Below are 12,996 nucleotides of genomic sequence, written 5' to 3' on the forward strand. Positions count from 1 at the left end.
ATCACAATTTGTAATATGTGGCATATTTCCCAGACTGTCTTACATTTATTTTCTCTAGATTTTAACTTACATATCCCTCCCCATAATAAACTATAACTCTGAGTATAATAACTTTCAGTGAACTGAGTCCATCTAGTGAACTCGTGAACCCAAGAATGATTTTGGAAATCCCCAATTTTGGATTTGGTGGGCTTCGGGTTTTTAGAGAATTAACTCTCATGTTTAACCACAAGTCTTTACATTAAATCATACAAATGTAAAAGTCTCTTACCTGAGATCCTTTCTTGCTACCAGGTAGGTTAATTATGAGAGTTTTCCCTCTAATTCCACATACAGGTCTGAAAGAAAAGAAAAAATAGATGAGTACCAAAATGCAATGCATCATCCATTTAAATAACATTCAACAACAAAGGACAATCATTTGTTTTACAACTGTACAACTTTCAGCAGTAGCATTCTTAGAGTAAGGAATTTATCAGTTGCTAAAGAAATTGGGTATTCTGGCCAATGTGCCTGAATATTAGTTTAGGATTAATAACTGTGTATTTGAAAAATATAATGAAAATGAAATCAGAACAAGTTAGGTTCTTCAAAGCAATTTATTCAGTAAGAAGCTTCCTTTTATGTACAGCTTGAGCTTCCTCATATCTCATACAGTTACCAGATTTCAATAAGATAGTTCATAGAAATGCCTAGTGAGACTCAGATTGAGCTGTTCTTTGTCAGGGAATCTGGAAGTTTTAAAGCAAAATGATGGTTTTTTAGTTTTTTTTTTTTTTTACAAGTATGTAACAGTGGAAAAGAGGTTCGAGGGCTGAATCAATGATAACCACAGGTTAAGATTAATAGAAAATGCCTGTTGGGAGTCATTATCAATTTCCAGGCAACATGTGAACCAACTAGTTAAAAAAGAAAAATAAGTGTATGAGTACCATTAAGCTCCTGAAAATCTGTACTGCAATGGCGGAATTTTTTCACTTTATACAAATAAAATTAAAGAGAAAAAGAAGAGTGGAAAAGCACTGGACGATTAGAGTCATTAGTCAATGTACTGTTTTTGTCATGGGAGAATTAGATTTATACTGTCATTCATTGACCTTACCAATCAATGCTATCATCTCATTTACCTTATTTGAAAACAAAGAGGTTATCCAGGATATATTAACAATGTTACCACTAAGATTTTTAGTCATATAATAATATTTCCCCTAAACCTATGATAGTTAATGCTTTCTGGCCAATCTCATTCTGTAAACTATAACTGTCTTAAATGCCACTGTGTTTTCTTCTTTCCCTGTTTAAAATCTGAAAGGCAAGAGTAGATAGTCATTTTAAACTTTCCATGTATACAAACATGGCTACTCAATCACTTAAACTTTATTTTTACTAGAATAATTACGATTCTGCAAAAAATAATTAAGACTTATTTTCTAAACATTAATCTTAGTGATATTTCTTCAAAATCTGCTTAAGTTCTGACAGCCAGAATTGGATTATGTTCCTATTTATTTAGGAATTCTGCCTTTAGTTCCCAACTAAAGTACTATATTGTAGAGCTTTTTGTCAAATCGACAGCTAATTGATTTTAGTATCACCATAAATATGTTTAGAATAGCAGCTTGTTTTTTTTTTTTTTTTTTTTTTTTTTTTTTTTTTTAAGATTTCTTTACTTAGGACCTGGCACCATGACCTAGCGGCTAAAGTCCTCACCTTGAACACACCCCGGGATCCTATATGGGTGCCGGTTCTAATCCCGGCTGCTCCACTTCCCATCCAACTCCCTGCCTGTGGCCTGGGAATGCAGTGGAGGATGGTCCAAAGCTTTGGGACCCTGCACCCCTGTGGGAGACCTGGAAGAGGTTCCTGGTTCCCGGCTTCGGATCGAAGCAGCACAGGCCGTTGCAGTCACTTGGGGAGTGAATTATCAGACAGAAGATCTTCCTATCTGTCTCTCCTCCTTTCTGTATATCTGACTTTGCAATAAGAATAAATAAATCTTTAAAAAAAAAGATTTCTTTACTTATTCTTTGAAAACTCAGACTGATTGACAGTGGCATAGAGATCTTGTATCTCTGGCTCACTTCTTAAATACCTGTTACAGCTGGGATGGAACAGGTCAAAATCAAGAGGCAGAAACTCCATTTCGAGTTCTTACATTCAGGGATCCAAGTACTTGGACCATCACCGACTGCCTTCGTATATGCACCAGAAGAAAGCTGGACAGGACGGTCAGCGGAGCTCAGACCTACACTCGTACTCAGTATCTGACATGGTCATGACTGCAGCACCTTAGCTTTCTGTGTGCCAGAGCCTATCCCAAATGTCATTCATTTGTAGGGATTAATATTAAGATCCTGAGCTTTATATGTGAACTATAGAAATTTATGGATAAACCTAGAATTTATATAACAACATGTACTGCCACACAGAATATATTGTTCACTGCTCAGGACGTTTATAACATCTTTCTTAGTAAGAATCAGAAACCTTCCCAGAACAATGATGACATAGTAGGCTTTCTACATTTTTGTGGAGAGAAAAATGCACTTAAAAATAATTTTATATACAGAGAACTTCATAAATGCTTTGGGATCTTCATAAGTTTATCCTACCTTATGGTTCTGTGCTTCCCTTTTCCAAGTATAATCTCCATGACTTTATCCCTACTGATCACAATATGCTGGTATTGGTGAGCCTGTTGTCCTCATAGAGTGCTTGTGAGAGTATACTGTACGTATAAGGGACACTACAATGAGGTAAGAATTAGCAGTGGAGACAACTTGCAGTCTGAACTAATTTCGAAAGTGTGGTCTCTGCATTAGGAACATTTCCAGCACTTGTGACTTGGTTCTCCCACACGTATGCAGAGGCCTAATATGTGGGCCAGCATTTACTGCTTTTCCTAGGTGCGTTAACAGCGAGCTAGATGGGAAGTGGAGCAGCCGAGACACAAACTGGAACTCTAATGTGATAACAGCATTGCAAGTGGCAGCTTTACCTGCATGCCAAGGCTGGCCCCTATTTTTTTTTTTTTATTTCTAGAGTTTAGTTGTAAGAACAAAATTCAGGGATGACTTCTATTTATTTCCACTGAAAGATTTTTAGCTTCATGTTTTTAAAACATCCATCTTTACTCGAAAGGCATGCTTTCACGGACAGAGAGAGAGAGGTTCTCCACCTGCTGATTCACTCCTTAATGTTAGCAATGTTGGCTGGAGCTGAATCAATCTGAAGCCAGAAGCCAGAAGCTTCCTCTGGGACTCCCATGTGCATGCAGGGTCCCAAGGCTTTGGGTCATTCTCCACTGATTTCTCAGGCCACAAGCAGGGAGTTAGACTGGAAGTGAAGCAGTGGGACATGAACTAGAATCCCTATGGAATATGGCACCACAGGTGGAAGATTAGCTTGTTATGCCACCATGCCAGCACCAAGTTTTTAGTTTCTTTAATACACTATAATAAGTCTAAGAAATCAACAATACTCAAAATTAAATTGTATAATAAAGAAGTTTTTTTTAAAAAGAAAGAATATATTTTATTCTTTTTAAAAAAAAGATTGATGAATTAATTTGAAAGACAGCATTATACAAACACACACACACACACACACACATTTTAAGAGACTGTTTTATTTATGTTGAAAGTCACAGTCAGAAATAGATTTTCAAGCTTGCTGTCCACTCCCCAGAAGGATGCAAAAACTAGGGCGTTATGGCCAAAGCCAGGAGCAAGAAGCTTCACACAGATTTCCCACATGGGTGGCAGTGCCAAGCACGTGGACCATCTTCAAGTGCTTTCCCTAGGCCATTAGCAGGAGCTACAAAGGAAGTGGAATAGTCAGGACATGAACTGGCACCCAATTGCAACGTGCAATTACAGGTGGCAGCTTTATCCATTATGCCACAATATCAGCCCCCAAAATGCATTTTTAAATGCTGGTAAACCTGGCTAATGCACAAGCCTGAATAACAGATGGAACTGCTTTTAAAAATAAGCTGACTTAATGGAGGTCTACCGGAAGAAGGAAACAAACATAAAAAACGAACATGAAAGTGTAAGGTTAAATATAGACTAATTTTAAAATAATTCAACTGATCTTGCTATTTAAAAATATTCTTGGGGGCTGGCATTGTGGCATAGTCAGTCAACTAACACCTGTGAGCTGACTTCAGTCCTGATGCTTGAATTCCAATCTAGTTCCCGTATTGACATGTCTAGCAAAACAATGAAGAATGGCTCTATTGCTTTGGATCCAGCATTCCTGCTAAAGCCTGGGTGAAGCTTCCCAAACTCGGCTTTGCCCAGCTCTGTGCTTTGTGGCCATCTTGGTAGAGAACAAGCAGATGGGAAATCTCTATCTTTCCCTCTCTGTAACTGTCAAATTAATCAATCAATCTTTAAAAATCTCTCTCAAAATACATGAAGTATATTCATTAGAATTTAGTAATTCATTTAACAAATGATTTCAGATAAGCTTAGGTGAAAAAGTATTAAGCAACGGGGCTACAATAGTGACCAAAATTTTTTGCCTTGGTGCAATTCGTAGGTTTTACAGAAAGCATTAACATTAACAAATTTAAGTAAATACTAATGATACATTAAGCAAAAATTTAAGGAGAACAATAGGGAAGACATTTAGTCATACATGAGGGAAGCCTGGAGCATATTGGGAATGCTTCTAAAAGGAAGAAAAATTAAAGTGGCTACTTTTAAAGATTTATTCATTTCTATTGGGAAGATCGTTTTACAGAAGGGAGAGACAGAGAAAGATCTTTCATCTGTTGGTTCATTCCCCAAGTGGCTGCAACAGCTGGAGCTGAGCCTATCTGAAGGCAGGAGCAAGGAGCTTTCTCTGAGTCTCACATGGGTGCAAGGTCCCAAGGCTTTGGGCTGTCTTCGACTGCACTCCAAGAGCACAAGGAGGAGGATGGATGGGAAGTGGAGCAGCCGGGACATGAACTGGCTCCCATATAGGATCCTGTTGCATGCAAGGTGATAAATTAGCTACCAGGCTACCACACTGGGTCACTAAGCTGCTACTTGAAGAAACACCATGTGTCAAAGAGTTAGAGAGTAGCTAAACATGTACAAAGGATCTAAAAGCAAGAGAATCTGAATGTAGCTGACAATGAGTGTGGATAGCAGCTTTGCACACACTTCTTAGAAAAGACTCCAAAGGCATAGGCAGTTAAAGCTAAAATAAACAAATGGGGACTACATCAAACTAAGAAGCTTCTGTACAACAAAGGAAATGGCCAACAAAGCAAACAGGTAATCAATAGAATGGGATAAAACATTTAGACACTACACATATACGAAACTAATATTCAAGATCTACCAAAAGCTTTAGAAACTTAACAACAACAAAACAAACACCCCTGTTAAGAAATGAAGAACTTGAACAGACATATTTAAACAAATAAATTCAAACGGAAAACAGACATATGAAAAAATGATCAGGCTCCCTAGCTTTGAGGGAAGCACAAACAAAAACCACATTGAGGTTCCATCTAATTCTAATGAGAATGACCTATGTACAACAACAACAACTACTGGCAAGTATGTGATGAAAAAGGGATTCTAATCTATGGTTGGTGGCAGTCTGGACTAGTACAGCCGCTATGGAAGTCAGTATGGAGAATCCTTAGATAACTAGCAACTGATCTACAATGAGATGCAGCTATCCCACTTTTAGGAATATATCCAAAAGAAATATGCATAAGAGAAAGCAATCTATAACCCTTTATTTCTAGCAGCACAATCCACAATAGTGAAGACGTGGAAACAACCCAGATCCCTATTAAAAGGAAAATGGATAAATAAACTGGTAAATTTACCCCCAAGGAATACCACACAGCCATGAAAAAGAATGAAATCTTACTATTTGCAAACAAAATGGCCCCAAATGGAGATCATCATGCTTAGTAAAATATGCCAATTCCAAAGGAATATCCTATGTTCTCTTTAACATAATACAGTTATTATGAAAAGTACAAAATAAATACATAGGCAATCAAGTATATATATTCTCACAAGTGAACTACGTAATGCCGACTAGCATAACAGGAAGTAAAGATACATTGCAATATGTGCCTATTACTGAAATAAATTGGGATTCCAATGAAACATTTAAATATACCTTTACATTATGTCAGTAATTTTTCACTTTCTAAATGCCTACCATATAATGATACATTTAAATAGCAGGAAGTTAAGCCTGTAACTATTACCAAGTGATTAAACTACTGTGGTAATTCAGAGAGAAATGGTGGCATGGGGGAAATGGGAACGGAGGAATTGGAGGAGGAGTGGGGGAACCACTCTACAAAGCCGTATCATGTAATTTTCGTTTTTTTCAGAGATTTCTTTATCTTTATTGGAAAGGCAGATATATACAAAGAGGAGAGACAGAGAGAAAGATCTTCCATCTGATGATTCACTCCCCAAGTGGCTGCGATGGCCGGAGCTGTGCCGATCTGAAGCTAGGAGCCCAGAGCCCCTTCTGGGTCTCCCATGCAGATGTAGGAGCCCAAGGCTTTGGGCCGTCCTCTACAGCTTTCCCAGACACAAGCAGGGAGTTGGATGGGAAAAAGGGCCACCGGGAGCAGAACCGGCAACCATATGCAATCCCAGCACATGTAAGGCAAGGACTTTAGCCGCTAGGCTACTACACTGGGCCCTGTGTAATTTTTTATAAAGATGCATTTCTTTTTACTGAAAAGGCAGATTTACAGAGAGAAAGATCTTCCATCTGCTGCTTCACTCCCCAAGCGGCTACAACAGCCACAGGAGAGCTGATCTGAAGCCAGGAGTATCTTCTGGGTCTCCCGTGATGGTGCAGGGTTGTAAGGCTTTGGTTCATCCTCTACTGCTTTCCCAGGCCACAAGCAAGAAGCTGGAAGGGAAGCAGAGCAGCCGAGACACGAACTGACACCAATGTGGAATACCAGTGCATGCAAGGTGAGGACTTCAGTTACTAGGCTACCGTGCCAGGTCATATCATGTAATTTTTAAAAATTGTGCAGAAAATAAAAAGAGACAGTGAGCAGAGACAAATTACATAGGTCTAGAAAGCAATCTTAAAATAGCTCATGCTTAATCCGTAAACCTATTATTCAATGGAAAATGAGATGGCACTGAAAAGTTCTGAGCAGAGAATAACATACTGATATTTGTATTTTTTGACTGCAATGTGGGCAATTGAAGACAGTTAAGTAAATTCTGAAATAACCTCAGGGGTGAAGTAGTTGCAAAGATGGGCAAGACAAGTCGATTGTTTATAGCTCAGTATATTACTATTTACAAAGAATATGACACTAATCATTTTATTCAAAACTATTTTTGGAAGTTTTAACTCATAAACAATAGCTTTGTAATCGTATGTATTTGAATGAAGACTGCTCCTACTCTAGATATATATTTGAAGTTCAATATCCTATTTAAGATTTGATCAAAATAGATACAGAAGACAACAAAAATACTGCTTGCCTTAGACATTTTTATTAAGTACTCAAACTTCCGACATACATACAAAATACAAACAGTATCAGTAACAAGTCATACTGACATAGCTCCAGTTAGAGCAGCTAACATCTTCAAAGTCTGTTCTGTTTCTTGGCCTCCTTCCCTGGGTGATTATCACCCACAACTGTAAAATCATAATTTTTTTGTTTTTCAAAAACTTTATTAAGATACAATTCATACATCATTCAATTTAAATAATTAAAAGTGTCTAATTCATTGGTTTTTAAACTGTGTTCACACAGACATGCAACCATTACCACAAGTACAGGTAGAATAATTTATTAACCTTTGCAAAAAAAAACCTATGTCCAATATTATTCTCTCCAGATTTTCTTCAAATAATAATTTCTAGGCAAAGACAAATCTATTTTGTAGTTCACACATAATATCTGACCTTTTGTGAATAGTTTTTTTGTTGTTGTTGTTAGCATCATGTCTTCAAGGCATATATAAGTGGCACAAATAACAACCATGTGTCTTCCTTTTTCATTTTTAAAAATTACTTCATTTAAAATTGTTTTTATTGAAAAGCCAGATTTATGGAAAGAAGGAAAGACACAGAGAGATTCCATCTACTGACTCACTTCCCAAGTGGCAGCAATGGCCAGAGTGAGGCTGATCCAAAGCTGGAAGCCAGTAGCTTCCTCTGGTCTCCATGTCGGTGCTGGGACCAAAGGTCTTAGACCCAAGGTCTTCTGCTTTCCTAGGCTATTAGCAGGGAGCTGGATTGGAAGTGGAGCAGCTAGGACACAAATTAGTACCAGCATTGCAGAGAGATTAGTCTGTATGACACTGCACTGCCCAATCCCATGTGTAACTTTTTTTTTTTTTAAACAATAACCAAATCACAATTTTGGTAGGTACCAGGCAATGAACCCAGGTATTGCAAGGCGGAATGTTTGCTCTTTTTTTTTTTTTAAGATTTATTTATTTTTATTACAAAGTCAGATATACAGAGAGGAGGAGAGACAAAGAGGAAGATCTTCCGTCCGATGATTCACTCCCCAAGTGACTGCAACGGCCAGTACTGCGCCAATTCAAAGCCAAGAACCAGGAACCTCTTCCAGGTCTCCCACACGGGTGCAGGGTCCCAAGGCATTGGGCTGTCCTCGACTGCTTTCCCAGGCCACAAGCAGGGAGTTGGATGGGAAGTGGAGCAGCCGGGATTAGAACCGGCGCCCATATAGGATCCTGGCGTGTTCAAGGCAAGGACTTTGGCTGCTAAGCTATCACGCCGGGCCCCCGTGTGTTACTTTTAAAATATTTCTGCAAATACTTGTCTAAAGATACTTTCAGTTTGACTTGTTTTTGAAATTTAGATAAATAAAATCATACTGCACATATTACACTGACCTTCTGTTTGTGAGATTCCTCCACATTGATGAGCATAGCTACAGTTCATTTTACTACTGCATAATATTCCATTGCATGATAATCATAATTCCTTCTCCTGATGGACAATGTATTTGTTTGTCCACCTGTTGCCACTGCATCCCTTTGCATCTATACTGGTACTTATGTGCAAGATTTTCTCTAGAACAGTGTTTTGCAAACTGTAATTCATAACCAATCCACAAGGCAATACTATGGGTTGAATATGTTGCTCAAAAAGCATGCATTGTAACTTAGTCTGCAATGCACCAGTGTTAGGAGGTAAAATCTAATGTGAGGTATTGAGCAGCTCCACTCTCATGATTACACTGACACAAATTTTAAAAGTAGTATTAAAAGAATTTTAAAAGGAGTTTTAAAAGAACTACTGCTTTGAGTTCATTCTCTTTCTTGCATGCAAGCTTGACCTGCTGTGGCAATGCAGCATCGGAAATGCTGCTGCCAGTATCTCCAAGTAGAGACTTCCCAGAACCAGAACTCTATGAAATAAATGTCTGCTCCACATGAATACCCTGTCTTAGGTATTCTGTTATATCAACATAGAAGTGACTACTCTACATGTGGTAACAGAAAAAAAAAGTTTGTTCTAGGGTACAGACCTTAATGAAGAGCTTTCATAGCACTTGCATCAACTTACATTGCAAACATAACTACTGCTATTTGGAGAATACTTGATTTTATCAAGAAATATTGTCTATGATTTGCTTATTTGAAAGACAGAGTGACAGAAAAAAGTATCTTCCATTCATGGGCTCATTCCCCAAATGCCTGCAACAGCCTCATCTGAGCCAGATTAAGCAGGAGTCAAGAACTGTATCTAGTTTCACACATTGATGTTGCCCAAGTGAACTGATAACTGTATGCAAGAGTTGCAAGCAAGTTAAGGTGGCTTAACCAATTACACAATACTTGCCCCTACAGCAGGTTTTTTGTTTGTTTGTTTGTTTGTTTTCCCAATATTTGTTGTATACACGATAGTTTGTTCTTCCAAACTTAGCTGATTTCAGCTCTTGAAAATTATGAATGGAAATGTATCCATAGAAAAGAATTCTGCATATGAGACAGTGACCTATAACCCTATGTTTATGGCAGCACAGTTCACAACAGCAAAGACATGAAATCAACTCAGATGCCATTAACAGAGGAATGAATAAAGAAACTGTGGAAAAACTACTTGATGGAATATTGCTCAACCAGAAAGAAAAATGAAATGTTACCATTTGCAACAAAATGATCCCAGCTGGAAACCATTATTGTTTAGGGAAGTAAGTCAGTATCAAAAGCACAAATATTATATATTCTCTTTGATATAAAGTGTACAGTCAATATGCAAATATGCAAAGTAGAATATAAACATAAACAAATATATACTTATGTGTGTATATATATGCATATTTATATACATGAGCCATATTAGTGAGCTTCCACACTGAGAAGTAAAAGTACTATGCAGTTAGTGTCTCTACTTCCAAATAAATGTAGAATTCCCAATGAAGCTGATGAATACACCTGTACATTATGATACTATGTATTCTAGAACTGTTTATATTTATCATGTCATGATACATTTAAATATCAGAGTTAAACTTGTGAACTGTGCTAAAGGGCTATAGTATTGTGATGTTATGGGGGAAAATGGTGGTGGAGTGGATGGAATGTAGAGGAAGGGGAGAGTGAGGGCTTAATCTGTATCGCTGCAAAACTGTATCAGTGAAAAGAACAAAAATTAGAAAAAATTAAGAATAAAGCTGTTACATATATTCACAATAAATATAATCTATGAAACAAGTTTGTACTTTGAAGAAAGATACATGAAACTGAAAAAAGAATGACTGAAAGTGAAAGAAAGAAATTAGCAATATCACATACAAAAGAAATATTAAAATGGACAATGAAGATAAAAAAATTGAAGGAATATTGCATATACATAAGTTAAACTTAGGTTACATATATATAAACAATTTAGATTACATAGATACACAAATTAAACAAACAGGTTTAATGGGGCTATATACATAAATTAAACAATTTAGATTTACTGTGCCAATTCTTACAGCAACAACAACAACAACAAAATCACAATTTAGGAAAGACAAAAGAGTTAAAAAAAAAATCCTGTAACTTTCAAAAGAAGTTCACTATGGGAAAACTCCAGAAAAGTAAAACTCTGGAATAGATGATTTCATAGTAAATTCAATGAATTATTCAAGAAAGACTAGAACATATACTCTTATAAAGTCTTACAGATAATAGTTGGGATAATTTATAATTCATTTTTTGAAGACAGGATTAATGATACTGAAGTGAGATTAAAAGGCACGAAAACCTTCAGAATAATATCTCTTATGCATACAGATGTAAAAAGTTTTATGAAAGCATTAGTAAAGAGCAATCATACATTTATAAAAACTATACCCTGTAGTGAAATGGAAATTATTTAAAAAGTACAACAATGATTCAATATTGGAAAGTTCAATCAATCATAATTCATCACATTAACAAACTCAGAAGAAAAATTAGGCCACATAATTATACCAATAAATTCAGAAAAAGTCAGGGACAAAATTTAACACTCATTTGTGTTAGTAACTCAAAAAAACTTAGTGTCTGCAAAAATGTAGAGCTAATATTACACTTAACAGTGGCAGATTAAATGCTTTCAACTCAAGATTCAGAAAGGAAAGAACACTGTCTATACCTAAAATGTCATGATGCACTTAAATAGCAGAATGATGGACTTGTGACTGTTGCTGAGGTGTATACTATTATAACAATATGAGGGCAAACAGTGGGGAGGAGGTGGAACGGGGAGGGTGGAAGACAAAATTCCTGAGCCTAGAACTATATCAGAAAAAAACACAACAATTCGAATAGGAGTGCAAAGAATGTTCAGAATGTTCTACTTTGAAAATATTAACTGGATGATGTTCTAGGAATTTGTATTTAAAAGTGTTTTAAACTGCCCTAGATATTTTGTGTTTGTCTTATTTATATATTTATTCTCACTACTTTCTTGGCTTTACTTATTATCCTCATTTTGCTTTTTCCAATTGTGGAAGCTGTATACTCTGCACCATTATAATGATTAATAATTTCAACATACGTATTTGGAAAAAAGTAAAGTCAATCATTTTATATCCTCCTTCTAGAAAATGTATGCTTTTAGAACAAATGACTATTGATTAAAATATCCAAATTTGTATGTTACTATTTTCAAAATCCTAACATATTTCTTCTATACTTGCCATCTTATAGCTAATTCCCAAAGTAATAGTATTATCTTAGGTCGGTAAATAGGTTACAATTAATGTCCTTTAGAGGGCCTGTGTTGCCACACAGCAAGTTAAGCCGTGACCTGCAACACCAGCATCTTTTATGAGATCTGTTCAAGTTCTGGCTGTTTGAACCATGTGACTTTTGGGTCAAGTTCTGGCTGCTCCACTTTGATTCAACTCCTTCCTCCTAGCCTGGGAAAAACAGTGAAAGATGGCTCAAATTTCTGCATCCCTGTCACTCATGTTGGAGACCTGGATGAATTCCTGGCTCCTGTCTTTGTGCTGTTCCAGCTCTGGTTGTTGTGACCATTTGGAGAGTGAACCAGTAAATGAAAGATCTCTCCTATTCTGTCTCTTGCTCTCTTTTTGTAATCCTGGCTTCACATAAATACATAATTGTTTAAAAAATCTGTTCTAAAAAATTGCAAATAATGGTAGGTAACAGGACAAACTATAGCAAGAATAAATTACTCCTTTTTTAGATAATACACTTATATCTGAAGACTTCATGTTTTATTTCATAATATAGAAACATTGTGGAAAGTCCAAAGTAATTAAAAATGCACAGAATAATTGTGTGTACCAGAAAGATGGGTTATTAATGAACATAATATCAAATCTTTTTGTAAATAAAAAAACAAAGTAAATTTTTCCCTAATAACTTAGATATGTATCACTGAAAAAGTGCATTTGTGACTTTATAAAACCTTTTTGGTGTATTTTTTATCCTTATAAAACTAGGTAGAACCATAAGTAAATAGTTATTTAATTTATGAAATAAATTAATCACGGAATTGAGAGAAACC

The 12,996-nt window shown here is 36.4% G+C and overlaps 1 protein-coding gene across 4 annotated transcripts in view; it reads right to left on the minus strand.

Annotated features, from left to right (window-relative positions):
- Window positions 1-12,996, minus strand: part of GPHN (gephyrin) — a 352,857-nt gene that overhangs the window by 171,674 nt on the left and 168,187 nt on the right. For all 4 annotated transcript variants that reach the window (XM_004584467.3, XM_058655546.1, XM_058655544.1 and 1 more), the window contains one exon: window positions 272-338. In XM_004584467.3, coding sequence (XP_004584524.1) covers window positions 272-338 — 67 coding nt within the window. The remainder of the gene's footprint in view (window positions 1-271; window positions 339-12,996) is intronic.

The sequence above is a fragment of the Ochotona princeps genome, chromosome 26, assembly GCF_030435755.1.
Source record: "Ochotona princeps isolate mOchPri1 chromosome 26, mOchPri1.hap1, whole genome shotgun sequence".
NCBI classification, from domain to species: Eukaryota; Metazoa; Chordata; class Mammalia; order Lagomorpha; family Ochotonidae; genus Ochotona; species Ochotona princeps.